At 41.9% G+C, this 24,819-nt stretch overlaps 6 protein-coding genes across 7 annotated transcripts; 3 read left to right on the forward strand and 3 right to left on the reverse strand.

Annotated features, from left to right (window-relative positions):
- Positions 1-6,560: 6,560 nt before the first annotated feature.
- Positions 6,561-7,700, reverse strand: LOC111601105 (trypsin-1). The gene is made up of 2 exons (XM_023317548.2): positions 7,334-7,700; positions 6,561-7,267 (listed from the first exon to the last, which is right to left on the reverse strand). The coding sequence occupies exons 1-2, from the start codon at positions 7,603-7,605 to the stop codon at positions 6,712-6,714; spliced, it is 828 nt and encodes a 275-aa protein (XP_023173316.2). The 5' UTR covers positions 7,606-7,700; the 3' UTR covers positions 6,561-6,711.
- A 337-nt stretch (positions 7,701-8,037) lies between these two features.
- On the reverse strand, positions 8,038-12,594 carry LOC111602309 (leucine--tRNA ligase, cytoplasmic). The gene is made up of 6 exons (XM_023319314.2): positions 12,410-12,594; positions 11,400-12,235; positions 10,772-11,343; positions 10,046-10,504; positions 8,736-9,979; positions 8,038-8,678 (listed from the first exon to the last, which is right to left on the reverse strand). Exons 1-6 carry the CDS (start codon positions 12,410-12,412, stop codon positions 8,241-8,243), a joined length of 3,552 nt encoding a protein of 1,183 aa, XP_023175082.2. The 5' UTR covers positions 12,413-12,594; the 3' UTR covers positions 8,038-8,240.
- Positions 12,595-12,849: 255 nt separating this feature from the next.
- On the forward strand, positions 12,850-14,629 carry LOC111602330 (coiled-coil domain-containing protein 47). Its single transcript, XM_023319335.2, has 3 exons — positions 12,850-13,789; positions 13,849-14,196; positions 14,267-14,629. Exons 1-3 carry the CDS (start codon positions 12,944-12,946, stop codon positions 14,504-14,506), a joined length of 1,434 nt encoding a protein of 477 aa, XP_023175103.2. The 5' UTR covers positions 12,850-12,943; the 3' UTR covers positions 14,507-14,629.
- Positions 14,630-14,929: 300 nt separating this feature from the next.
- LOC115483217 (kinesin-1 heavy chain) lies at positions 14,930-17,418 on the reverse strand. Its single transcript, XM_030224528.1, has 2 exons — positions 16,021-17,418; positions 14,930-15,957 (listed from the first exon to the last, which is right to left on the reverse strand). The coding sequence occupies exons 1-2, from the start codon at positions 17,169-17,171 to the stop codon at positions 15,096-15,098; spliced, it is 2,013 nt and encodes a 670-aa protein (XP_030080388.1). The 5' UTR covers positions 17,172-17,418; the 3' UTR covers positions 14,930-15,095.
- A 619-nt stretch (positions 17,419-18,037) lies between these two features.
- Positions 18,038-20,369, forward strand: LOC115483196. 2 transcript variants are annotated; one of them, XM_030224396.1, is made up of 2 exons: positions 18,038-18,190; positions 18,252-20,369. In XM_030224396.1, exon 2 carries the CDS (start codon positions 18,311-18,313, stop codon positions 20,147-20,149), a length of 1,839 nt encoding a protein of 612 aa, XP_030080256.1. In that variant the 5' UTR covers positions 18,038-18,190; positions 18,252-18,310; the 3' UTR covers positions 20,150-20,369. The 2 variants fall into 2 exon arrangements, with proteins under 2 accessions (XP_030080256.1, XP_030080255.1); XM_030224395.1 differs by having other exon boundaries at positions 18,039-20,369.
- Positions 20,370-22,358: 1,989 nt separating this feature from the next.
- On the forward strand, positions 22,359-24,403 carry LOC111601417. The gene has a single exon (XM_023317986.2). It carries the CDS (start codon positions 22,388-22,390, stop codon positions 24,353-24,355), a length of 1,968 nt encoding a protein of 655 aa, XP_023173754.2. The 5' UTR covers positions 22,359-22,387; the 3' UTR covers positions 24,356-24,403.
- Positions 24,404-24,819: the final 416 nt, after the last annotated feature.

Raw genomic sequence — 24,819 nt, forward strand, 5'->3', positions numbered from 1 at the left:
CTGAAAAAGGTAGGGAAATTAAGGGAAATTAAAATTATTTCTTTGAATTGAATTTTAAATATTTAAATATAAATTGCATACTATTTATAAATATTATTATTATCTATATAATTAAAATTATTTTAATTTGGGTATTAAATATTATTTACGAAAATATTTACGAAAATCTTGTGTTATAATTTATCATGTCTAATTTAGAGAAAATAAAATCAATCTAATTTATATTCTTCTTCATTAGATAATCCTTAACCTTGCCCATCCATATTAATCTATGACAGCAAAATTAATTATTTTATTGAAAATGTTTGCATGAGGATCGCCATCAGAAAAATTAATAATGTCATCAAATTAGTTTGTAAAGAAATATAAAATATATTTTTTAAATGGTTCAAGCTTCAGCTCACAGCAGCAAATTAAATTCAAATTTTTGATTTGAATACATTCAGCTTGAAGCAAGTATTGAAGCCTTATAGATATATCACATTTAAATAAAGGATGCTTAATTATTATAAGCTTAGTTTAACAACTTGGAGTCTGAGCTTTATTTTTTATTCATATAGATTTTTATTTCACATAGAAATCTACTTATTAAAAAGCTCCAATCTGAACTGCTAATTAAAAACTCCCTGGCAGATAAGCATGTGACCTCTTATGGCAAATCAAAACGATTCAATTCAATTGAATTGAATAATTGAAATATTTGCATTCATCATTCATCAAAAGCTGTCATGAATCATTGGCCGTTCCGCTGTCGAAGCTTTTAAGTTCGTGGCCCAAAGCGGGCCAAAAATAGAAACCAGAGCTGCGCACACACTTGACTGCATGTGACCAACACCCCAAGCGCTGCGTCTCTCAATTGCAACAAAGCACACACACAGAGCTCCACTCGTTTTCAGCCCGGCTGACATTGGGATATGAGGCCGTGCAATGTGCAAGCGCAGCGTGCAGGATAACGCGACATGCCGAGGCACATATACCCAACAACAAGACAACACGTGCCTGCTCAGCGTTTCAGCTGTTGTTAATTTGGCAGCAGCCACTTTGGCCATATAACCACGCCCTCTCGCCGCGTCATACCCCCCAAGAAATGGATTACAATGAGCACGAAACGAAGCAGAAAGAGAAAGAAATCGACGTTAGTCTCAACCCCCTCTTCTCCTCGTGACACACGTAACCATTTGAAGCATAAGCAGTGACAGGCATACGCAGCCCGCATGTGACTTACACACAGACATACACACAGACATACACATACATACACACACACACAAACACACGTAGCACAATAACAGTAGCAACAACAATAACTTTAGTTTTCCCTTCGAAGATTATGTAAACGTTGCAGCTGGTTTAAAATGCTTCAGTGGAATTTTTTATACATATGACACGCCCCTATACACTGTGACAAATACTGCAAGAAAAGGGAGTCGGTTTGCTAATTTTAGCGTATGTTAATTAATATCGATTTAAAGCCACAACTGCATCTGTGTGATAGTTGCCTATGATTCGTTGCTCGAAAAATAATGTTGCATACTTTTGAGCGGAAGCTTTAAATGACGTACTAAAAATGCAACAAGTGAACTAAACTAAATTTAGAGCTTCTACTGTACGCATTTTAGAACATGTGCACGAATGTGAATCTATTGAATTTACTAACAATAGGATATAAATAAACGCATTTAACTATCAATTTATATTCTCCTCTCTTCAAAGGGCAGTGAGTTGTAAGTTGTGTGGAAGGGATTATTATATGTGGTTTAACTTTGTAAATTACATTACTTGACATTTAAATGTATATTTTTGAGGTCTGATCAACTTGTATTAAGTAAATTAATTTTTCGATATTCTTATGGATTAATATTGGTACTTATGATAATATTAATATTAAGATTAATTCTGATAAAGGTGTTAAATATAGACTAACAAACACTCTACTCCGTGTACAACAAAATACTAATCTAAAATAAATCTGCACAGCTTTTCATTAAATATGCTTAATCAATCAAATTTAATATTGCCAACAATATGTCAACAAAATAAACAATTCAAATATGTATTTTACATATATAAGAATGTTAAAAAAAATAATATTTAAATAATCATTTTCTATCTACAGATATTTCGCTTTACATACAAAAATATTCATGAGCTAACATGAACTGAGCTTTAAAATCTTAAAGCAAATTTATATATTTCTTTGTATTATATACCTAACTCATGTCTAGATTTACCTCTATATACATATACACATACGCACACATCCAAGCATATGTATATATGTATATGTAGATATATAAATTTGTTTGTATGCTTTCCATCCTATTCTAATGTTGTGGGCATTTGAAAGTACAACCCCAATTCCGTTTCCGCCAGCAGTTATGAAACCAAATACGCTTTCAAAGAGAGCTTACATAAAATTTGCTTGACAAACAGCAAAAGGAAAAAAGAATAGATAGGACAAATGATATGCGCATTGTATTTGAAATCAAAATGCGTTTTCATTCTTTCGCAAAAAGGGAAAATTCATTCAAAAGAGCTAACGAATATTTTACATTTGGTACGGGGCTTAAGATTTTTTTTTCTATTTTTTCTAGTCATAAATAAAAGCTGGCTAATGCGAAAATTAACAAATCAATATGCCCGATTGACAAATTTTACATATCAAATCGAAGAAGGAAAACAATTTTTGAAATAACTGTCAAAACGGGCAGCGCATCGGAAAAAATACAGCATCTGGCTGTCAAGCTCAGAGTCATAAGTACTTGAGTCGTTCGTCTTGGAAGGACAAATATTTAGGTCAAAGAAAGAGAGAGAAAAAAATTTCTTTTTATTTAAATTCTAGATAGTTCAAATATTTTGCTTAAGGAAATATTATTAATTTACCAAGTGCTACTTGAAAAGTATAAATTAAATGTGTGCAGTAAAAATGCGCTGTGGATGGTAAATAGAAGACTCTTTCAAAAGGCATAAGCTTAATAGGTTTTGCAACCTAATCTACCTACAGTAGAGTTCTAATTAAAATTTTGCTATCAATTGTCAGAATTAAAAACGTGAAAGATACATCAATTTTTCAAGTAAAATGCTTTCCATATACTACATAGTGCTTAGAGATTATAAAGGTATATTAGGTAAATTATTGTTCACTTTTCAATTGCTCTACAATAATTTTTATGTTTTCTATGATATAGTCATTCGACTTAGTCTAAATATAACTTTAGCTTGAGTAGGGTTAGGCAAAGTTTAATTTTTATAGATTTTAGCTGTCTAAATAACCCGTTTATAGAAATATAAATTAACCATTAACCATATATGATTTATATATCAGGAATGTCAGCTATGTTTATTATAAAAAAGTACGTAAAAAATTCTAAGAAAATCTGAAATCTAATAAACTTAACTAGTTTAGATCATATTCGAACACAAAAAGTTTCATATGTGAATCCGCTCGTTCTCTATGGCGGGTCAGTGACTGCTGCTCGCATAAATTTTTTCGCTGATCTGTTTGAATTTGTTCAAGTGAATATTTAAATATCATAAGTGCGCTTCTTGCATGTTAGTTATATAATAGTTCACATACTTCCGTCTTATGCGCTGGAAATGACTACGCCATAAACACAAATTGGCGAGAAAAAACCCAAGCGACGCTCTTCTAGCTTCATACCTTTAAAAATGCTTAGTCGGCAAATTAGTTAAATTTTTGAATTTGGCGCTTCGAATGCCGAGAGCTTCATGGCGCTAAACTTGTAGTTAAAGCTTTGCGACGTAGAAAACTGTGATAGGTCGTGTAGTGCTACACACTAGGCGCACATATTTCTATATTCATCTATATTATAGTGTACTTACCCGATTTTCTATGCTGTATCGATCGTCGCGCTTTGTTATTCCACAGTGGTTAGAATAATATTTACTTTAGAGCAATGTTTTTAATAATTTTTTAGTGTTTTTAGTTGTTTGTCAGCTGAAAGTAAAGCCACAGTTTAAAATAATTTATCTAATTGCGCTTAATATTTGTTGTTCCTTTTTAAAGAATTTTATAATAAATATTGAGCAAATTCGATTTGTTTGTTAACAATTGAAATGAAGTCTTGGAAAGTATGTTATAGTATCTTGAAAAATAAATACAAATTCGACACAATTAATATTTAAAATTTTATTGTTTTATCTCACTTTTTTGTAATTTTTTTGTATCTAAATTAATTTGTGCACTTTACGCAATTCAAGTTCAACTTACGTAAAATACAACAAAACAACAACTGCAATAATTTGCACATTTATCAATTGCTTAGAAAATTATTCACTGCCATAAACACACACACAGATACACCCACACATATGCACTTACAGTTGGACTTACATAGAAACAATTAGCTTGGCTAAGCACTCTCAATTGCCGCTCAAAAAATTGTGTTGCACTTGCAAGTTGTGCGCTTAAAACATTCCACAAGCTTCCGCTAATATAGTATTCAATGGGCTTTTTGTTTTTTCTTATTTTATATATTTAATTAATATATTACAGATTTTTGAATCGTATTTCTGTTAGAGTATCGAGTCGCGACGCGATAACACAAACCGTTTGCTTGAAGCTCACAATGTTGAATGTTCAATGGACTCGCATTGCTGCTACAGTGGAAGCCGTCGTTGCAGCGAGCCGAAGCTTTTACTCACACACACAGTCGCGTGCTCACGTTCACATTCACATTGCACTCGCATGAGATGTTAAAGCTTCGGCCACCAGTTGCCGTTGTGCCGGCTGTCCAATTGTACTTGTGTGTGTGTGTGTGCGTGACGAAGCTTTTCGTTTTAAGTGCTTGCCTCTCGCTCGGGCACACGGATAGCTGGGTTGTTCGACGTGCTCACGTGTTACTGCAACGTGCGGCACGTTTGTTTGTCTGCTGTGTATGTGTGTGTGTGTGCGTGAGTGTCACCATAATAATCACATACCGTTAAACGCTGCTATCTACGCTGTTCGCTTTCGGCAGCGGCAACGTCAGCGACAGCCCGTTGCTCTCTATTGATTCTTGATGTGTTCGTGTTGCTGCTGATGTTGGGGGTGGTGATGGTATTTGTGCTGCTGATTGCACCCACGCTCACAACCACATTGCATTGTCTTCTGTTGAATAACAGTTTTTACCTTTGGGCTATTTTTACACAACATCCACTCAACAGTTGGTCAGTTAACGAGGCGTATGCGCAATGCAATAAAAAAAAGAACGCAATAACAAGAACAGCATTCCACGGCCACGTTCACGTCGTCTCTTGGTCAACGGCGCGTGCCCCGAGCACGTCAGCTCCACGCGACTCCACCAGCACTAATGCCAATGCCAAATTGTCAACATAATCGCGATTACCAACGATCGTTTTTCCTGAGTGCAGTTGCACAATGCTCGAAAAGAAGACTAAAAAATAAATGAAGATATACTTACAGTGCGATTTGTTTACAAAGATTGTTATGCAATTTAGCATATGGTAGGTATATATATGTGTAAGTACGTATATCTGTGTGTCCGCTTCTGCTTGCATGATCATTATCAAGTTCAGGGTGAGCGACATAGTCTTTTGACTTTAACAACTTTTGAAATCATTCACAAAGCAACTGTATAAGTTGTACGAGAAAGGGAGACTAATATAAATTATTAAAAAAAATAAAAATTTTTGGTTTAATGAAAAGATGACTAAATATAAAAAGATACTAAACATTTTTAGCATGTAATATTTTCACATAATTATTATTATTAATTATTATAAATAAAATTAATATTAATAACTTAAATTATTAATATTATATTCAAATAGAAAATATTATAAATAAAATTACATTTTATAATGTTAAATCTTACATATATTTTACATTTAATACACAAAACAAATTAGCAATGAAAAATATAATAATCTTAATTTTACTGTTGTAATATTATTAATTATAATTGTCCACATTTTTGTTTTTTTTTTTATTTAAAGTAACTAAGCTTATGTAATATAATATAATGTAATATAATATAATATAAATAATAAAAAATAATAGAAAAAACTAACTCTTTTTAAAACAAAGAATCTATGTAGTTCTGAAGTCATAAATTTGTAGTAATATATCTAGCAAATCAACCAATCAACAAATGTATACTTGGTATCCATATCCAATTAAGCCAGGTTGTTCCATATGCTTCTGCTTGGCGTAGTTCTTGCTATTTAAGTTGTAGCGCTATCTTATAAATGCTAGATTAAAAATATTATTAAATCTCGCTAAGAACACAGCACCTGACACTAGTAACTTCAGCGATCGTAGTTAGTTAAGGCAAATATAAATTATATATTCTCACGTAAACTTACACATCAAGCTGTTATTAAACTTAATAATCAGCAATAATTAGCGGCTGAGCTTTAAGAAAATGTGCAGTGTGTCGTATACATAATATTAATTGTGTATACGCACACAAAACTAGAAAGCGAACGGAAAATGTGAAGCGCAAGCGGGATAAAGCAATGTTCGCAAGCTGCAAAGGACACACAGCCCCACATATATCCTTGTCACACTCCTGACAACGCAATGCGACATGCGTTGCCATAATGTGCGCCGTGCAATAAGGTCGCGTGGTTGAAGCACTACAGCCTGCGTGCCGTCAGCGCGTGTTATTGCTGAAGTATGGATAAAAGAGTGGAAAATGCTTTGGTATTGCTGCATATTTTAATTCGTTTATTCAGTTAGTTAGCTAATTAAACTCCGCTGTGGTTCTTAATCCATTCACGAACTTGAGATACTCTGGCGTATACGCCCGGATAGTTGGGCACGGCACAGCCATAGCCCCAGGACACCACGCCCACCAGCACACCATCGGCGTTTACCATAGGACCACCCGAATCGCCCTGACAGGCATCTTTCCTACCATTCATATATCCAGCGCAGATCATGCGATCTGTCACGCCACCGTATTTACTATACCTTCCGCTGCACTCCTGCTGATTGACCAGCGGAACCTGCACCTGGCGCAGCCAACCGCGTGGCTCTAGCACATTCTGTGTAGTGCCCCAACCGCTAACATAGCACATATCACCGTCATTAAATACTGCGTCCTCCGCCGGCAGCTGGACAGCCTTCTTAGTCTTATCAAATTCAATGGGATCCTGCAACTGCAACAGTGCGAAGTCATAATCGACACTCGAGTAGTTGAACTTTTCGTGCTGAACAATATTTTGAATCCGTAGCAGCTGTCCATTACGGGAATATTCAGAGGTGCCCAAACGCACGCGTAGGATGTTAGCTGTTTTACGACTGTAGTAGAAAGAATTGTATTTGAATCATGAATTCAAACGACAATCTCCAATCTGAACCACTTACTAGGTGCAATGCGCAGCCGTTAGTATCCACTCGTTCGAAATCAGGGAGCCGCCGCAAATGTGATCGGTTGTTTGCAACGAGATTTGATATGGCGCGTCGGTTATGTTTATACGATAACCGCCTACAATGCGACCATCAAGGCGCGGTTGCAGTCTTAAGAGCTCATTGTGCAGTGAACGTTGGCGCTTGACGGGCTGCGGTATTAAGCAGCCCGCCAGGACGGTTACCGCGGCCTGAAGTAGCAGAACAATCACAAATTTCGCTGACAACATTTTTGATTTGACTTTGTCAGAAGCAAAGAAGCGCTCGGCTTTTATAGAACCGACCCAGACCCTGGTTAAATGGTTAAAGCTAAAGATAATCAGGAAACCCCATTGAGACTTTATCTAACTCTGCGGAGTTCGCATACCAAAATAATTGGAAAAATTACAAAAAACTTTCTCTAAACGAACTTTGGATACACTAACTCTCAAGAATTAATAGATACAAATAGTAGAATAATTAGGAATCGCCTTTAAATAATATTTTTTACGTCAGAAAATGCTATATTATTAATTTAACTGCTTTTAACCTTCTTCCCCTTCTATACAACATTTTATTTTGAAAAGAAATTTCTGCTTCAGCTATTCTTTTATGTCTAATTCTACATTCAATTTAGTACTGTTATCTACTTCTCACATTGTTAAAAGCACACTGCCAATGTAGTCTTAAGCTGTATAGCGGACACAATATACTTTGGGCTTAGAGCGCTTTTAGTTTACCTTGATAAAACTAACTGAAAATAGGTCAAGTGGTCACAGCAATGCGCATTGCATATTAAGGTTTTCATTTATAGCCAATGATTTTTACAATGTTCCAATTTCAATTCATTTTTAACTTAAACTTTTAACCAGAACCAGTTAGAACTTTACTCAACCACATAAATTAGATTACGTCCGACTTCGATAAGCTTTCCCGCAATATTGACGCTCACTCGTTTATCCTGAACATCAAGCACAAAATTACCCTCGCTGAGCAGTGTCTTGCCCGTCTTATAGTCCTGGAAGTTGGGCAGTTTACGTGGGCCCATTACAGGATCTTCATACCGCCAGATTTGGAGCGTGGACAGATCTGCTTTAAGGCCAATTATTTTGGAGATTTTCTCGCGCAATGACAGCACCGTATCACCCTCTGATATAATGGTGTTCACTTGGAACAGAGCCGAGCGTTCCGTTGGATTTACTAGTTCAACGGGGACGTGAGGCGCTACGCTGAAGCTAATGAATGGTGAGCCAGGGCGGACTTCCTCGCGCGTCTTCTCAGGTGCCGAGGGATCATCAGTATACTTGATTTCCAGGCTTTCCAGCTGATGTAAAAGAGTGTGTAAGTAAATGAAGTATTTTTAGATAAGTTTTCTACTCACATCCAAGGTATTCTTAAGATAATCAAGATTGCTAAGCAGCACCTGACGCTCATCGAACTCCAGCGTGACAGCTAGTGCAGCCACGCCCTTGCCCGTCTCCACTTTCTCGCGTATCATTTGTGCAAAGGGCATCACACGCTTCATGAACTTTTTCAGTTCGGGTTTCTGCTGCAGGGTGCTTGCGATTATCTTGTTATCAGGCAGCGTTTTGGTGTCCTTGTTATACATCTCCCGCATGGTGTCCAGCACACAGCATTGCCAGGGCGGATACGTTTTAGCCACCCAAACGAGACCGCGGTTGGGCTTCATCGTCTGGGCATCCAGAGCCTTCTCCTTGCCGCCCTTGCCTCTGACTTGAAGTAAATTTTTTAAATTAAGGCGGAAAGAATGTGCCGACTCCATCAAATAGTCAGAGCACATGATGTCGAGCTCATTAATGGCGCCCACTTCGGGCCAACGCGCATGAACAATAGATCCCTTGTTGCCCAGCAGTCCCCACACATGCTCCGCCATGTGCGGGCATATTGGCGACACTAGCAAAGCCTGACGACGTATAAACTCTATTACCAACTCTTCATGCATACCCTGGGCACCACACAGCTCGCGATACTTGTCACGGGCTAGCTGCAGCTCATAGAATCCACTTCGCAGCGCTTCTTTGAAGAGCATGCGTCGATAGTTATCATCCGTCTGCTTTGTCTTCAGATTTAGCTCGCTCAAGAAGACCTGATCGTTAAAGGTTTTGGCAGCATCATTGCGTAGGCTACTGCGCGTAGCCAGCATCTCCTTCACCCACTCAATGAAGGTGTATAGACGGAGGATACCCGCGTCCGCCGTGCTCTCCACAAAGTTAGCATCTTCTACGCTATCACCAGCATCGGCAAGGCACAGACGCATACCATCCGCAGAAAACTTGTCAACTGCTTCGTAAAGTGTCAGGAAATTTCCATCTGATTTGGACATCTTGGCCGAATTGAGAAGCAAGTGGCCATTGACGCGCATACCCTTGGGCCACTTCGTTTCATCATTAGGCCAAATTGCTGCATGATTGTACAGGCAGAAGGTCAAATGGTTCTGAATCAAATCTTTGCCAGACACACGCAGATCCATGGGATACCAGTACTCGAATTCACGTCGCAGCACAGCCAGATGCTCCTTTTTGATAGCTGTTTTCTTTGGTAGAGGTGTCTCTTTAAAGAATATATAGTCCCAGACGTCAGAAGTCATGTCTGCGGGTGTGATGCCTAAAGAATGTAAATAGTTCAAAGAGTCAGTTATATAGGAGACAAGTCTTTTATAATCTCACTTACCGAATGGTCCTGGTTTCTCGCCACGGAAAGTGCCGCCTTGGAGCAAGTGCACAACCGTATAAAAGGCCATATAGATAGTTGAGTCGGACAACGATTCAATGAGCCACTGTTCATCCCAAGGCAGCTTAGTGCCCAGGCCATAAGTACGCGAACAGGCGTACTCATGCAGCCAGTTCAGACACGCCTCAAAGTTGTTGCGCGCCTCCTCGTGAAACGTTTCCATGTCCTGCAGTATTTTTGTTGCCTGTGCCTGCCATTCAGGTTCGCCATAGTTTAGGTACCATTGATTACACAGCGCCACTACGCACTCATCCGCTGAGCGTGACATGATGGTCTTCTCGGGTTCATAGTAAATATCCGCATCCTTGGCATCAACTAATTGCTTTTGCAAATTCTTTTTCACGTCCTGGATTTTCCGACCAGCGAACTCACCTACCAGCATTATGCCGTCATAGAAACCTGTTAAGTGAGAAACATCAATCAGTAATATTTTTATTTGATATAAATATGTTTTGTAATATCTTTTCAGTTGACTATCTCTCAGTTGTCAATCCTTAAATCGTTTTTTGGACGATCCCAGTGATTTTCTTAACTTAGCAATTGGTAAATAATTGAAATTGGAAATTCGGGGTATGTATACACGAGCATGATAATAATTATTAGAAAAATTGCTCAATTAAAACCATATTTCTTCAAAAGCAAATATACAGTTCCGTTAACTCTTACTCTTCAAATAGCAAAGCTCCTTGGCCTCGGCTAGTTTATCCTTGTCATTCTGCGATTGAACCTTCAGTGTATCGTAGGCATGCACAGCACAGAGATTGCCCAGTGTTGGGACCTCGATGATGGGTACTGGGCTATATGGCAGTACCATTTCGTCCGTTAGTCCATACTTTTGACGGAATGCTTCTTTTTTCTGCAGATCCACCAGGGCAGCATAATCATCGGGCGAATCAGAGGGCACGGAGGTTACCACACCCGTACCCTTATCCGCTTTAATACTCAGCATAGGCAGTGTGTAAATTGTCTTGTGACTCGTTAGCGGCGCCGACAGTGGAACACCTAAGAGCTCCAGGCCTGTCACTTCGGCCAATACAACAATTTTGCCATCTTCGGCTGTGAAGCCTTGATAGGCCATGTTACGTGCGGCACGATGTGTGCTGACCCACACTTCGTTGTCACGCGAGCTTTGCCAAGCGATGTACTTAATGTCTGGGTGCAACCAGCAATTCGTTTGGCCATACATTGTCTCCGGACGCAATGTGGCTGCCACCAAGAAAATCGGCTGCTTGATAGCACTGCAAAGGGATAATGATAATTTAGCCCAAATTTATAGTTGAAAGTTGAAACTCACCTTAAAGCCTTGGGCGTCTGCAGGACTTTCATCTTGATCAGAGTGTATTCTTGGGGACCTACGCCTTCGCCGCTGGAACGATCGTGATCCATGCAGGGCTGTCCGTCTTTAGGGGAATAAATTGTATAACGCTTGCCATACATGATCTTGCCGCGCTGTTTCAAATGGTTAAACTGCCAGCGTACAAACGAGTCGTAGTAGGGATTCGCATCTGTGGTTATAAATGTGCGACGCCAGTCGACATGTACACCGATGCGCTTCAGATCCTGCACGGCCAGCGGTGGAAAGTAGCTCAGCCAGTGCTCTGCATTGGCAAATTGCTTGATTTCCTCATCCTGCAAGCCGAGGCTTTGCATAATTTGCCATTGATATTTGGCACTGCCCGTTTTGGCAACGGCTTTGCTCTTCTTTCCCTTTGACTTATCCTTGGGCACCTCCGACTGCGACTGCTCAACAACTGGCACCTCTTCCTCCGTCTCCGGAAACTTGGGTGGATAACCATACGTTTCAAGCTCGCGCGCCAGCTTATCAGCACACGCCTTGATCGGCATACCCGTGCAGTGGAATCCAAAGGGCCACAGCACACGACGTCCCTTGAGGCGATGATAGCGAACAGCATACTCTGCCTTCGACATGGAGAATGTGTGCCCCAAGTGCAAGCGTCCATTCATATACGGAAACGGAAATGTTACAAAGAATTTTTCGCTCAGTTGTTTCTTGGGCTCTGTTGGGGCATCCGTTTCATGCACGCGCTCCGCTTCCCATCGCTGTTGCACCTCGCGCTCGATTTTCTGCAGAAATTCCACCTTGAAGGTGCCTTTACGTTCCACATTTGCCTTTTTGCGTCATGCATATATTAAAACAATTTTAATTATTTCGTTTTTTGATTGTCACCCGATGCAAATATTGCATCAGGTTGAGGATTTTGTATTCGTGGAATTTGCAATTGGATTATAGCGCGCAGCAAGCACGACTGTTTTACCGGTATTATTTTATATGTTTTCGCTTACCATTTTCCTGTGATTGCCTGCGTAATTTATTATGAGTTCACTTAATATTTATTGAAATAACTAGCAACCAACAAATTGCGAATTGCAACGTGTTTACTCCGCTGCGGCGGCTAAAAGGCTGTTATCGTCAACTAATCGAAATACATAAGCAACTATCGATACATTCAGGTGAGAATACAAACAAATGATGATTATTCGCTCACGGCATAACATGACAGTATTCGTTAATTGCAATCACACACGATTTATTTAATAGAAAGACTTTTCACTTTTTTCACTGCAATAAACTTATTCATGTTCAAAATTCAATTTGCTCGTCCTGATTTCACTGTGTCGTGTTCAATATACTCAACCGTTCCTCAACTATTGAGTGATAAATTGTATATTAACAGTATTTTATTATCGAGAAAATATGTTCTCTTTTTATCGATATTTTCAGTCCACTTAACCTACTTTTTTTATTAGGTGAAAAGTTTTAGATTTAGGTTAATATTAGCTGAATTACGTTATATTTTGGACTATTTGTATTATAAAATGCGACCTGTGTTTGCATTTTTGTTGCTGGCGCTGTTATGCGTCTGTCAACTGAACAGCGCAAATGTAAATATCAACAGCGAAGATGAAACTGATAATGATTTTGCGGAGTTCGATGATGACTTTGTGGAAGCCAGCTATGATACCGAAACCGCAGAAAATGCCGACTCATCCAGGGGGGCAGGCGGCGATGGCTACAGCAGAGAACGACAGGAACAGCCCAAGAAATTAATTGTTTCCAACGATGATGAGGAGGACGGCCTCGTTGAAAACGACGACGAATTTGAGCACTTCCAGGACGAAGAGGAGTTCGAAGGCTATGATGCTGGTGACACCATGGAACCACCTATTGATCAGAAGACGGAGCCAAAGCTAAAGATACCGAATATACCGTTGCATTTCCGCACTCACTGGGATTCCTATTGGATGGAAATGCTAATGGTAGCCGGTCTCCTAGCTTATTTCGCCAACTTCTTTGCTGGCAAGACAAAGAATGCGCGTCTGGCGCAGCTCTGGTTCAGCACGCACAAAGCGCTCCTCGACGAAAATTTTGCTTTAGTTGGCGACGATGGTAAAGTGGAGAACGAGAACCCAGGACTAATTAAGGAGAGCGAAAGCTTGTACACTCTTTGGTGCTCCGGTCGCACATGTTGCGAAGGCATGCTGGTGGAGCTGAAAATGATCAAGCGTCAGGATTTGGTGTCTCTTGTTGCGGGTCTGATGCGACCCCAGTTGGATCAGGTGCACATCAAAATCGAATTGACACGTGGCCTAATGGATACATTTGTGTTTGCAGTCGGTAGCAAAAAGACTATAACTAAAATATTCAAGGAGTACACAGATTTGGTAAGTTATTAACTTTTGATCTCGTGGCTGAAATCAGTATTAACTTCTTTTTACCGCAGACCAAGTTTTGTAGCTTAGTTGCCAAGCCCGAGGATCGTTATAACGTTCCTAGTGGCTTTGGCGTGCTTTCGGAAATACCGGAAGCCACATCCGCCATACTCGAGTCACGTGTTATAACTGCACTTAACAAATACCAAAGCTATATCGATTACCTGCACATCTCGGATCAGTTCAGCGGCCAAGTCCAGCAGGAGGAAGGCAACACGCTGAAGCAGCCGGAGACGAGGCCTGTACTATTGGCCGGCTTTAATCTGCCAAAACATGCCGAAATGGAGACCATAAAACCCTTGTTATTGTTAATATTTTATCTAATGGAACGCTTGAAAATCTATCGTATGTCCAAAGAGGTAGGCTATCACACAACTTGACATCCCTCTACTAGCCCCAATATCTTAACAATTTAAATCGAAATTGCAGGCCAAAGCTAAGGCAGATAAGAATCGTTTGCGCGTCGAGGAAGAGTTCCTAAAAAGCACACATGCCGCTCGTGCCGAGGCAGCTGCACAGCGTCGCGAAGATAAGCGCAAGCAGGAGAAGGAGCGCGTGCTCGCCGAAGAGGACCCAGAGAAGCAACGCCGTTGGGAGCTCAAGGAACAAAAACGTCAGGCCAAGAAGAATGCGCCCAAAATGAAACGCCTAGCAGTAAAATCACTATAGATCTTGTGCCCAGTAGTGCCATCTATTTGCGCTCACCTATCTCTAGAACAATTAGCGGCTATTCCTCAAATGCCATTCTAAAGCAATAAAGTATTTGTGTTTATTGAGCGAAAATTAAGTTTGTGCTATATATATTTTTAGACACAAAGCGGCAGCTCTTAAAGCTTACGATTCTGGATCTTGACCAACCAGAAAACAAAAGTTGTCGACCTGGATCCAACCAACTTCGTCTTCGAATTGGCTCATGAGAGAAAAGAATCGTCGAATTCCAGAACTACTAATTGATTTTGAACCGCTTTTATTATAGAGAAATTATATTTACGCACGCATGTATGCAATGTGCAATTTAGTGAATTTCTGTCTCGTTCAACAAAAGATTCATAGAGACCCAAAGGATGTTGATGTAAATATTAACAACCGCAGTGTTGGACAATCATGCATTTTGTACATTTCAGAGATACATTATTTTGAGATTTGGGAGTATGATCAAAGATACGCGAGCACGCGATACGCACACACACGCATACACACACGCACAAATATGACGGCAGTTGGATGAGAACATTGAAATCTGAACGAAACTGTCGTCTTAACATTTGACTGGGAAGCAATTCTCATTGGACACATAGGCAATGTGATTGCGTAGAGTTTTGATTTGCTTTTGGGCCGCATCGAAACTGTAGGATAATGTATTGAGCTGGCCCTGCATTTCTCGTATGACCGCCTCGCGATCGTTGACCGACAAACTGGCCGTGGCACGACATTGTGCCAACTCCTTCTCGAGGCGATTGATTTGTTCCTGCTGCTGGGCCTTGATCATTTCGGCGCGTTCCTTGGTGCCGGCAATGATCTTGGCGGACTCGGTACGCAACGTATCCAGATCGTCTTGTGTAGTCTTCAGTTGTTCACAGAATAGATCGCGCTGCCGCAGCAGCTCCTCGATCTCATTACGCGCTTGGGTCAAATCAAGCTGGCACTGGGCAAGCTGTGGACCCAAGTCTTCTGGGGGATTTTCCAACTGTATCTTGCAGGATTTCAACTCCTTGCAGACAACCACAAGTTTGCTCTGCAGATCATCTTTTTCCTTGCACACCTGCGCTAGTTTCAGTTGCTCGTTCTCGAGCAACTTGGGGAAATGGAGCAGCTCGTTGAGTTTCTCCTGAAATTTGGAGCGTATCTCCTTGACCTCCGTGTTAATTTGCTGCTCGATGCGTTTATTATTCATATTCAGTTTCTCCAACGAGACGCACTGTTCCTCGACCTTTTGCTGTGCCAGCATGTACTTGTTGCGATAATCCTCCAGCTGTTGTGACTGCTCTTTCATGATACATTTGAACTCCAACTGTTCTTCCTTCAGTTCATTGACGCGGGCACGGAGCAAATTTAGCTCAGCGGTGTCAGCGTCCGCAGTACCTTTGGAGGCACCACAGCCGCCCATGAACCCTCGCATGCTAAAGAAAATAAAAAAACGTTAATTGATAATTTTAAAATTGGATCTTGGATAGTTTTCCAACCGTTTTTCCAGCTCCTTCATTTGACAGTCTTTGCGCTGAAACTGGGTTAAGAGTCGAGCATAGTTCTCCTTCATCTTCTCGAACTGGTCCGCTTTGGTATTGCGCTTGCCACCGCAAATGACCAATGGATCGGGATCTTCGGGGCAAGGCGGGCGGGACTGCGCATTGCATGGATCATCGTCGTCGTCGTCGTCATCATAGCCGCCACACGATGTGGGCTCCAGTGTCTCGCGCTTGCTAACCTCATTAAGCAGCTTCTTCACCGAAGACTGCATGTTCACAATGCGACGCTTCAGCTTGTCCAGCGAATCGCTCTTGTTACACGGCGGCGCACAAGGGGGCGGACAGGGTGGCGGACATGGTGATTGGGCACGATGGCGCGAGCGTTTCGGTTGCCGACACGGTGATGGTGGAGGACACGGCGCGCATGGAGGTGCCACCGAGCTGCTGCTGCTCTCGTCACAAGGAGAATTCGCTTTCTGGCATGGACCCGGCATGCACACCTGCTTGGGCTTAGACTTGGAAGCCATGATGGCGCAGGCGATTTCCTGCATCATTTTCATATCCTCTGGGCAGGCGCCCTTCATCTTTTGCATAGCTTTACTTAGCGCCTTAATGAGCCGATCCTCTTGGCCTTCTACTTGACAACGGCTGGATGGAGCGTCTTCGCTGCAGTCTGTGGCCGTACCGGCACTGCCTGCAGTATTTCCACAGGTACCCAAGCAATACGGTGATATATTATCCTCATCTACGGTGGTTGTCATATTTAATTCGCGATAATGACGACGAGAGCCAAAGTTCTGCAGCTTCACAGCTCGATTCATCATTGTGTGTAACTTGATATTCTCTTGCTCCATACAAATGCGCAGGCGCTTGATTTCGCGCAGTTCGTTGCGCGTCTTACAAGGACGTTCGCACATGTCCATTACCTGCATCTTAATGTCTTGTATAATCCTATTCTGGCAATCGATCTCCTTGATGAGAGCCAAATACTCGTGATACATGCGTCTCTGCTCTGGATCATCTGAAGACTCACCCAGACGTGAGAATAAGTCATCCTCAATGCCCTCCTCGATGCCGCCCTCATCTATGGCCGCAACTCCATCCTCCTCCTCAAAATCCTGCTCCTCTGCACCCTCATTGTCACCCATTTTGATCGATACTTACTTTACGAAAGCAAAGTGATGATACCCCTCTCTCTCTCCTGTTCGTTCAATGGTTCCAAGATGTTTTCTTTTTTTATATTATAGCTCGAATAACTTGTAATTTTAAAGCATAATCTTCAAATTTTGGATATGTATTCTGGAATTGATTACTATAAAATTTTAAGGTTGTGTTGTTTTTTTAAACAACGGAAATGAACTGAACCATTCGAATAATGCTTTTCAGTTTTCGAAGCATATGTGCCTTGGCCTGCTTTGACGTGTCTTATGATCAAAATCCACATGCTCATCGACGCCCCGAAAAAATATCACAATCAGAGTAATCAATATTTTCGAGAATAAAAACCTTATGTAAAACTAAATGTATATTCGATTAAGTAAATTTATATTTACTCAACACTAAGTGTTCAGGTCTCAGTTGTTATTTATGGATCATAGATCTAAGATCATCGATCATGGGTCATGGATCATATATAATAGATTTTAGTCCTCGATCATCAGCGATGATTTCATGATCTTTATTAGATTTTTCACTTGGTAGAAAAAATGTTCACAAATTTAGCCTTAGATAGAAGAGATCTTTTTGAATTGGTGTAATCCTTCTGCTGCCGAGAGTAAGCCATGAATTATCTCTATATTGTCAACATTTAATTCTTAACTTCGAAATTGGACTGACTTCAAAGATATAAAATAATCTATAATACCAGATATTAGATTAAATTTGCAAACAACTTTGTTGAAGCCTTTGAGTTATGCTAACAAGTCGCAGTCTTCGTATTAATAATATTATATATATGAATATTATATATACACGAAATGGGCATGATTTGTAGAGAGCCATACAAATGTTTTCGTTGAGTAGGCATTTACAAAAAAATAAAAAAACGTGTTAATAATAATTTGATGTTGTTCCAGTCGAAGTAATAACTATTTTTGGTAAATGAATGTAGAAGTTTCGTTTTAAAAATTATCTGTTGGTAAAAAGACAGGACAAAAATTAGGAAAGTGTATGTAGAAAACGGCTAAGAGCAAAATTATTGTAAATGTTAATTCCGGCCACCTACAAAGCTAACAACGAACCGGCGCCCAGAGGAGTCTCCCCCATCGGGCAAGAGGAGGCCGAGTCGATGGGGAAGCAATCGGAGGCGGATAACACAAGCGGCAAGACTCTGAAAAAGAACAGTTACATAAGTGTCCACTCCAAAAGTTTAACACCGAGCGACGCCACTAAAATCAACTGTGTGGAAGAGGATGAAGAATTGGCGCTCAGCGATGGCGAGCAGTTTGGCTTAGTGGACGATGAGGACGATGATGAGGAGGAGGAGCAGCATCAGCACCAGCAGCAGCAGCAACAGCATCATGAGCGTACGACCAACAGGCGCATCGGACCGCAGGGCGATGAGATGGGAGCCAAGCTGAAGCTGGAGCTAACCAAGTACAAGCAGGAGCTCAAGGAGTACAACGAGACGACCAAGGACCTAGAGAAAAAGTACATGAAGATTAACTATGAACTGAGCGAAATGCAGCAGAAGCATGGCCAGTTTGTGGTCAGGCGCAGTACGAGTCCTGAAATGGAGACTCCAAGCGAAGCGGATGTTGATGGGGTCTTGCTAGATAGATATTGTCCATCCTCCACCAGCATAGGCTCCGACCTGACGGTTAAGGGTCGCAACGGTCAGAATGTATTCAGCAGCAACAGCAGCTTTATGACTGTGCTGGCTGCGCCCAGTTCCACTGGAACAATGCAGGCGGCGCCGTCGTCGTCGCTGGCTAAGCGTAAAGGTAATCGCCATCAGTCGAAAGTAAGGAGCCAGCAGTTGACTACAGGTGCTTATGAGCAGAAGGTAGTAGCATCGCGTGACCACACACGACGCGGCTTGCGAACAGCCTCGGAGGGGCAGGAGAACGACCCATCGTTAGAGGACATGTACAATGTGCTCAAGGACGTGATCAACACGCAGCAGGATCACAAGAGCAAGTACGCCTACAAACAAGACAGCGGTGAGTTCAGTCAGCTGTATACCACGATCAAAGACCTGAAAAGCGAACAGGTACAATATCGCAGCATTATACGGCATCAGCAGGAACGCATCAGCGACTATCACACGCGCTGCGTGAAGGCTCAGGAGATAATGAAGACGCAAAAGCATGAGATCGACAAGCTGCACGTGAACAACAAGCAGCTGGAGTCGAGCATCTACAATGACATCGACACTCTGCGCTCCAAGATCGACAGCAAGCTGAAGAGCGTTGCTCAGCTGCCGCATCTGATGCGCGAGGAGCACACCAAATACGAGAATGTGCTGCGCGAGAATTGCCTGATGGCTGAGAAGCTGCACTCGCTCCAGAAGGAGGCCACGCAGCTGAAGTGCAAGATCGATGAGCTGGGCAAGCGGAAGCTGATCACGGTCAATCGCTTGAAGGCAGCTGAGCGGGATCTTAAGATCTTTAAGAACTACAATGCTGCGCTCAAGACGGAAAAGCATCGCCTTGCCGAGGAGCTGACCACGACCAAGCTGCAGCTGGACACGCTGCAGGCGGCGGGTAAGCGGCAGCTGTCGCGGCATCGTGAGCAAACGGAGAAACAGCGCCGAGAGCTGCAGAAGCGCATTTTCGATCTGGAACTGAAGCTCAGCCGCAGCCAGAACTCCACGTCGAGTCTCATACAGGAGCGAGACAGTCTCATTGCCGAGCTGCAGACACAGCTCCATACGCTGGTCCACAACTTCGAGGTCTCTCAGAAGCATATACGTGTGCTTAGACGTCACATCTACACCATGACCTCTGGCGGCACCACCGGCGGTCCCGCTAGTGTCTCTCTCGCTGTGCCCTCCAGCAGCGTCAGTCCACAGCGCTCCTGCCCCACCAGCGAACAGGGCACGTCGCGAACGAATACCCAGACCCGGCAATCCAGCCCCTGCACCATACGACTGGGCACTCCACGCACGCTAAAGGCCAGAACCTAGAGCAGGTCAGCCGGAGCTCTACTTAGCGGTTCAAGCGACTTGAAGATATGGCCAGGATCAACCGTACGTTATCTATACAGATCGCCGACTCCTGGGCCATACCATCAAGTTGCTTGCCACACGCTACTTTGGTAGACTTTAATGGCAACTGTGCAACTCGCCTCGCAACATTTTTATTTGTGTCATTTCTATAGATTTTAATGAAATTTTCGTGTATAAATTGTGTTTGAATTCCATATATATACTTTCAGTTAGTCAATAAGAAAATCAGTTTTGGCCGCATGAGTTGGGCCTAAGATATGGGAGTGTCTTTATAGATGTTGAGTAGGTTATAATAATCAACGTTGGCTGCTTGTAAAAAATATGATATGGTAAAAATATGGTAAAAATATGGTAAAAAAATATGGTAAAAAAATATGATAAAAATATGGTAAAAAAATATGGTAAAAATATGGTTAAAATATGGTAAAAAAATATGGTAAAAATATGGTAAAATATGGAAAAATATGGTTAAAACATGGTAAAAAAAATGGTAAAAAATATGGTAAAAATATGGTAAAAAAAATATAGTTAAAATATGGTTAAAATATGGTAAAAAAATATGGTAAAAATATGTTAAAAAATTATGGTAAAAATATGGTTAAAATATGGTAAAAATATGGTAAAAATATGGTAAAAATATGGTACAAAAATATGGTTAAAATATGGTAAAAAAAACTATAGTGAAAATATGGTAAAAATATGTAAAAATATGGTAAAAAATATGTTAAAAATATGATAAAAATATGATAAAAATATTAGTACAACGAACCACGAAAAATTGTGCTCTGCTTAGTCGAAAAATCTTGGGTAGTCATAAAAACTATTTGTGATTTGCTTAGAGTCCTATAGCTATATTTTGTGGGCTTCTCTTTGTTTGATGAGCTCGTTTCGATCTCTAAAAGTTTATATTTTTATTTATTTATATGCATTTATTTATATATAAATATAGTGCCCTTGATCATTCAGTAAGCTTGGAAAATTAACTATTAGAGAGAAAACATCAAGCACATCGAACATCACAATCTTTTCCAGCTTAATTTTGTTTCAATTTAATCCCATGTTTGATTTTCCTTTTTAAAAATATAATATGTGTGTAAGACATAGAAATGAATGTAAATATATTTATTTATAATAAAGTAAAATATCTAAACATCATCTGAAATATAAAATAAATGTTTGTTTGAACTTTGGTTTTGTTCTCAAAATACATATGCATAAATATATATAAATATATATTTATATATAATTGAATTTAAGATTTTATATATATTTGGCAGAGTTCAAATATATCTCCGTATGTACAGTTCAGCTTGGTATATCTACAGTCTAACTGCTAATTAAGCAAGCACTTCAAAGGTTCAAAAAGCTATTTTAAGCTTGACATTCACGTTTTGTTTGATATATAAGTGTATCCTATAGCCTCTTTATTATGTCCAAGCAATCCCATTCAATATTCCAAAAATATTGATAAACAACAAATGAAGGTCAGACTTTTATTATGACACTCGTTTGCCCTTATATGGAAGCTGTCCTTCGCAATAGATTTTCAAGGGTTCTTGCTGATCTCATGGCAGCTGCAAAGTGCCCACGATTAGTAATCAAATTATTCAATTCTAAAAACATATATAAATGTACTCAAAGAAAAAATATGTGTAAACAATTCAGCTCGAGTGCTCGATAGCCCGCGAATGCTGGCCACACAGCTGATGCGATTCTACAGATATATGCATGTCTATATATATATATATATATAGATGATGTTGGTATATATAGTGATAGTATACATAAACATATTCCGCAGCCACTTTGGAGGCATGATGCTGAGTGGGCTCTGTGCGAAAAGTGTTTGCTGCTCCAGATGGATGGGGCATGCGGAGGGTGGATCGTGAAGGGGGTACGGGCATCATGTTGACAGCTGTGTAAAAGAACTCGTGTAGGAAGCACAAGTGCGAGAGCAAAGAGCGGAGCAACAGTATAGCTAAATTTATAACAAAACTGAACTGAAACACACTGAGAATTGATGTTTTCAATATTTAAGCAAAAACACAGCCGGCGGCAACGGCGGGGGGTTGGCGATGACCTGGCGAGAGCCAAAGGTGCGACGCTAAAGCTTTTCCGCTTTTCCACTTTTTCGCACACTGAGGGCTGCCCAGTTGAGTTTTTGCACGCGACGCGAGCGGCTGCTGTGCGACAAAGATGCGATACGCTTCGCTGCTCAAGTGGAATGCCAATCAGCCGATGACGCACTGCAGCAGCGCCTCAATAGGCTGCTACGCATTGCTGCTGTTGCTACTGCTGCACGTTCAGCCAGCTGTTGTGGCCGCTGCAGATAGTTCCTGCCTCATACGTGCCACACTCTACGTAACGCCGCCGCAACAGCGTAGCCTGCAGGATTTTGGTCTGCCTTTGGACATTGATTGCACTGAGAATGCCAGCAGCACTGGAGCTGCTGTCTTTGACTTGGGCGCGCAGCGTGTGGCTGGCAAGTTGCATGTGCGTCTTAATGGCAGCCAGACGCCGCCGCTGGACATGGCCAGCTATGGCCTGGAATATTTGGACAATTGTGCGCAGCTGGAGAGTCTAGAGATCGAGCGTTTTGTGCTGGAAGCTAGTCTTGCCTTGAACTGCGGATCGAAGCTGGAGCTGGAGCTGAAGCAGCTGCGTGTTGTAACCATGCGCCACAACGAGCTGGGCACGCTCAGCGCCAACAGCTTCGTGTTGCTGCCGCACTTGCAGCAGCTGCTGCTGGAGAACAACTCGCTACGGTTCGTCGAGCCACTCGCAGGCTGCCGAGAGCTGCAGCAGTTGACCATACGGCACGAACGTCAGTTGGAACTGCGACAGGCCGAGCTGTTGGAGCAGCTGGAGCAACTGCAGCATCTGGAGCTGACACAGCTGAAGCTTGTGACGAGCGAGTTCTTGGAGGCGCTGCCTGGGCAGTTAACTGAGCTGCTGGTGCAGCAAACGCCCATAGAGCGGCGACATCTGCGACTCGGCAACGGCACGGAGCAGCTGCGCAATCTCAGCCTGGTGCAGTGTGAGCTGAGCGGCTTCACACTAGATGCCGCAGCAACCTCCAAGCTGCTGCATCTGAATTTGAGTGGAAACGCTCTGCGACAGCTACAATTGTTCAACAGCTCGATCATTAGCCTAGATCTCAGCGCGAATCACCTGAGAAGCTTGAACAGCAGTTGGTTTGCCCAATTGACGCATTTACAGACGCTGCAGCTGCAACAGAATCAGTTGCATAGCATTTCATGGCTGCAGCTGCTGCAGCTAGCTCCTCATAGTCTGACCCAGCTGGACTTGAGCTCGAACGAGCTGTTGCGCCTGGATCACACGGAGGGCGCTGCCTGGGATCAGGCGCAGCAGCTGCACATACAAATCGACGATAATCCGTGGAGCTGTCAGTGGTTGCTCAACTTCTCGCATGCCCAGCCGCAGTTGTTTCGACTGTTCCGCTATGCCAAATACATATCCCATATCAATGTGAATGGGTTGAGCTGCCGGCCGCAGCTGGAGGAAGCAACGGTCAAGCCAAGTGCGAACAGCAGTCAACAGGGCGAGGCCCAAGGCAACTGGTCGGTGAGCCATGCCCATTTGAATGTCTCCAGCCACACGGTGCTCTATGGCAATCCCATACAGCAGTCGCACAGCCAGCGCTCGGAGGCGCTCATTATAGTGTTCATGCTGCCGTTGGGCATAGCGCTGCTCTTTCTGCTCTTGTATCTCTATCTGCACTGCGAGCGTATGTTCCATTGGTCCTACTACGCCAGCGGCCTGCCCTGCTTTTGCGGCAACAAAGCCTCAAGCAATCATCGCTTTGTGGATCACATAGACATCGTGCGCTATCCCATCGCCAATGGCAATAGCACCGCCAACATGACTGAGGATCTGGAGCCGCAGGCGGATGGCTATGAGACACCACTGAGTGGCTCCGCCTCCATTTGCAACTGCGCCGGCCAAAGGCAGTCCACCTGCTCGCGCACCCATCACGTCACCTATGAGGTCATGCCCACAGATCTGCCCTATCAGCTATACACAGAGATCAAGGAACCGGCCGACGGAGGAGAGGTGGAGGAGCCACTTGATGAAACGCCCGCAGCCTCAGCGCCCATCTACGAGCACTTGGGCTTCGAGGAGGAGAAACCGTTGGACGTCTAACAGACTGCTTAATTACGTAAGCTACAGAAAGAGATTGTCTAATAAATACTATCAGCACAACTTTGTCAACTGTTTGCACTAAGAGATCATCTCAGTCGAATGGAATGTGTACACCCTGTACAAATTCAAAGAACGGGTATTATGAACGTGTCGAAATGCATGTAACAGAAAGTAGAAAATTATAGTAATATCAGCAAGAGATACATTTCATATCTAAATCTTACTCATTTTTCATTAAAAGTTCAGATTATGAGCAAAAGACTGCACTCTTTGGTAATTGAATTATCTATGAAGTTCTGATTAGAGTCCCATACGGGGTCTTAGACGAGGTTTTGATGTGACTGACGTAACAGCCGAAATAGACAATTCTAACTCTATCTGCATATTTACAAATTTATGATTGGGGATGCGTTATGAGTGTACCTAGTGTTGGCCGTTGATTACAATCAAGAATATATTTAGAT

The sequence above is a fragment of the Drosophila hydei genome, unplaced genomic scaffold (assembly GCF_003285905.1).
Source record: "Drosophila hydei strain 15085-1641.00,03,60 unplaced genomic scaffold, DhydRS2 tig00008114-arrow-pilon, whole genome shotgun sequence".
NCBI classification, from domain to species: domain Eukaryota; kingdom Metazoa; phylum Arthropoda; class Insecta; order Diptera; family Drosophilidae; genus Drosophila; species Drosophila hydei.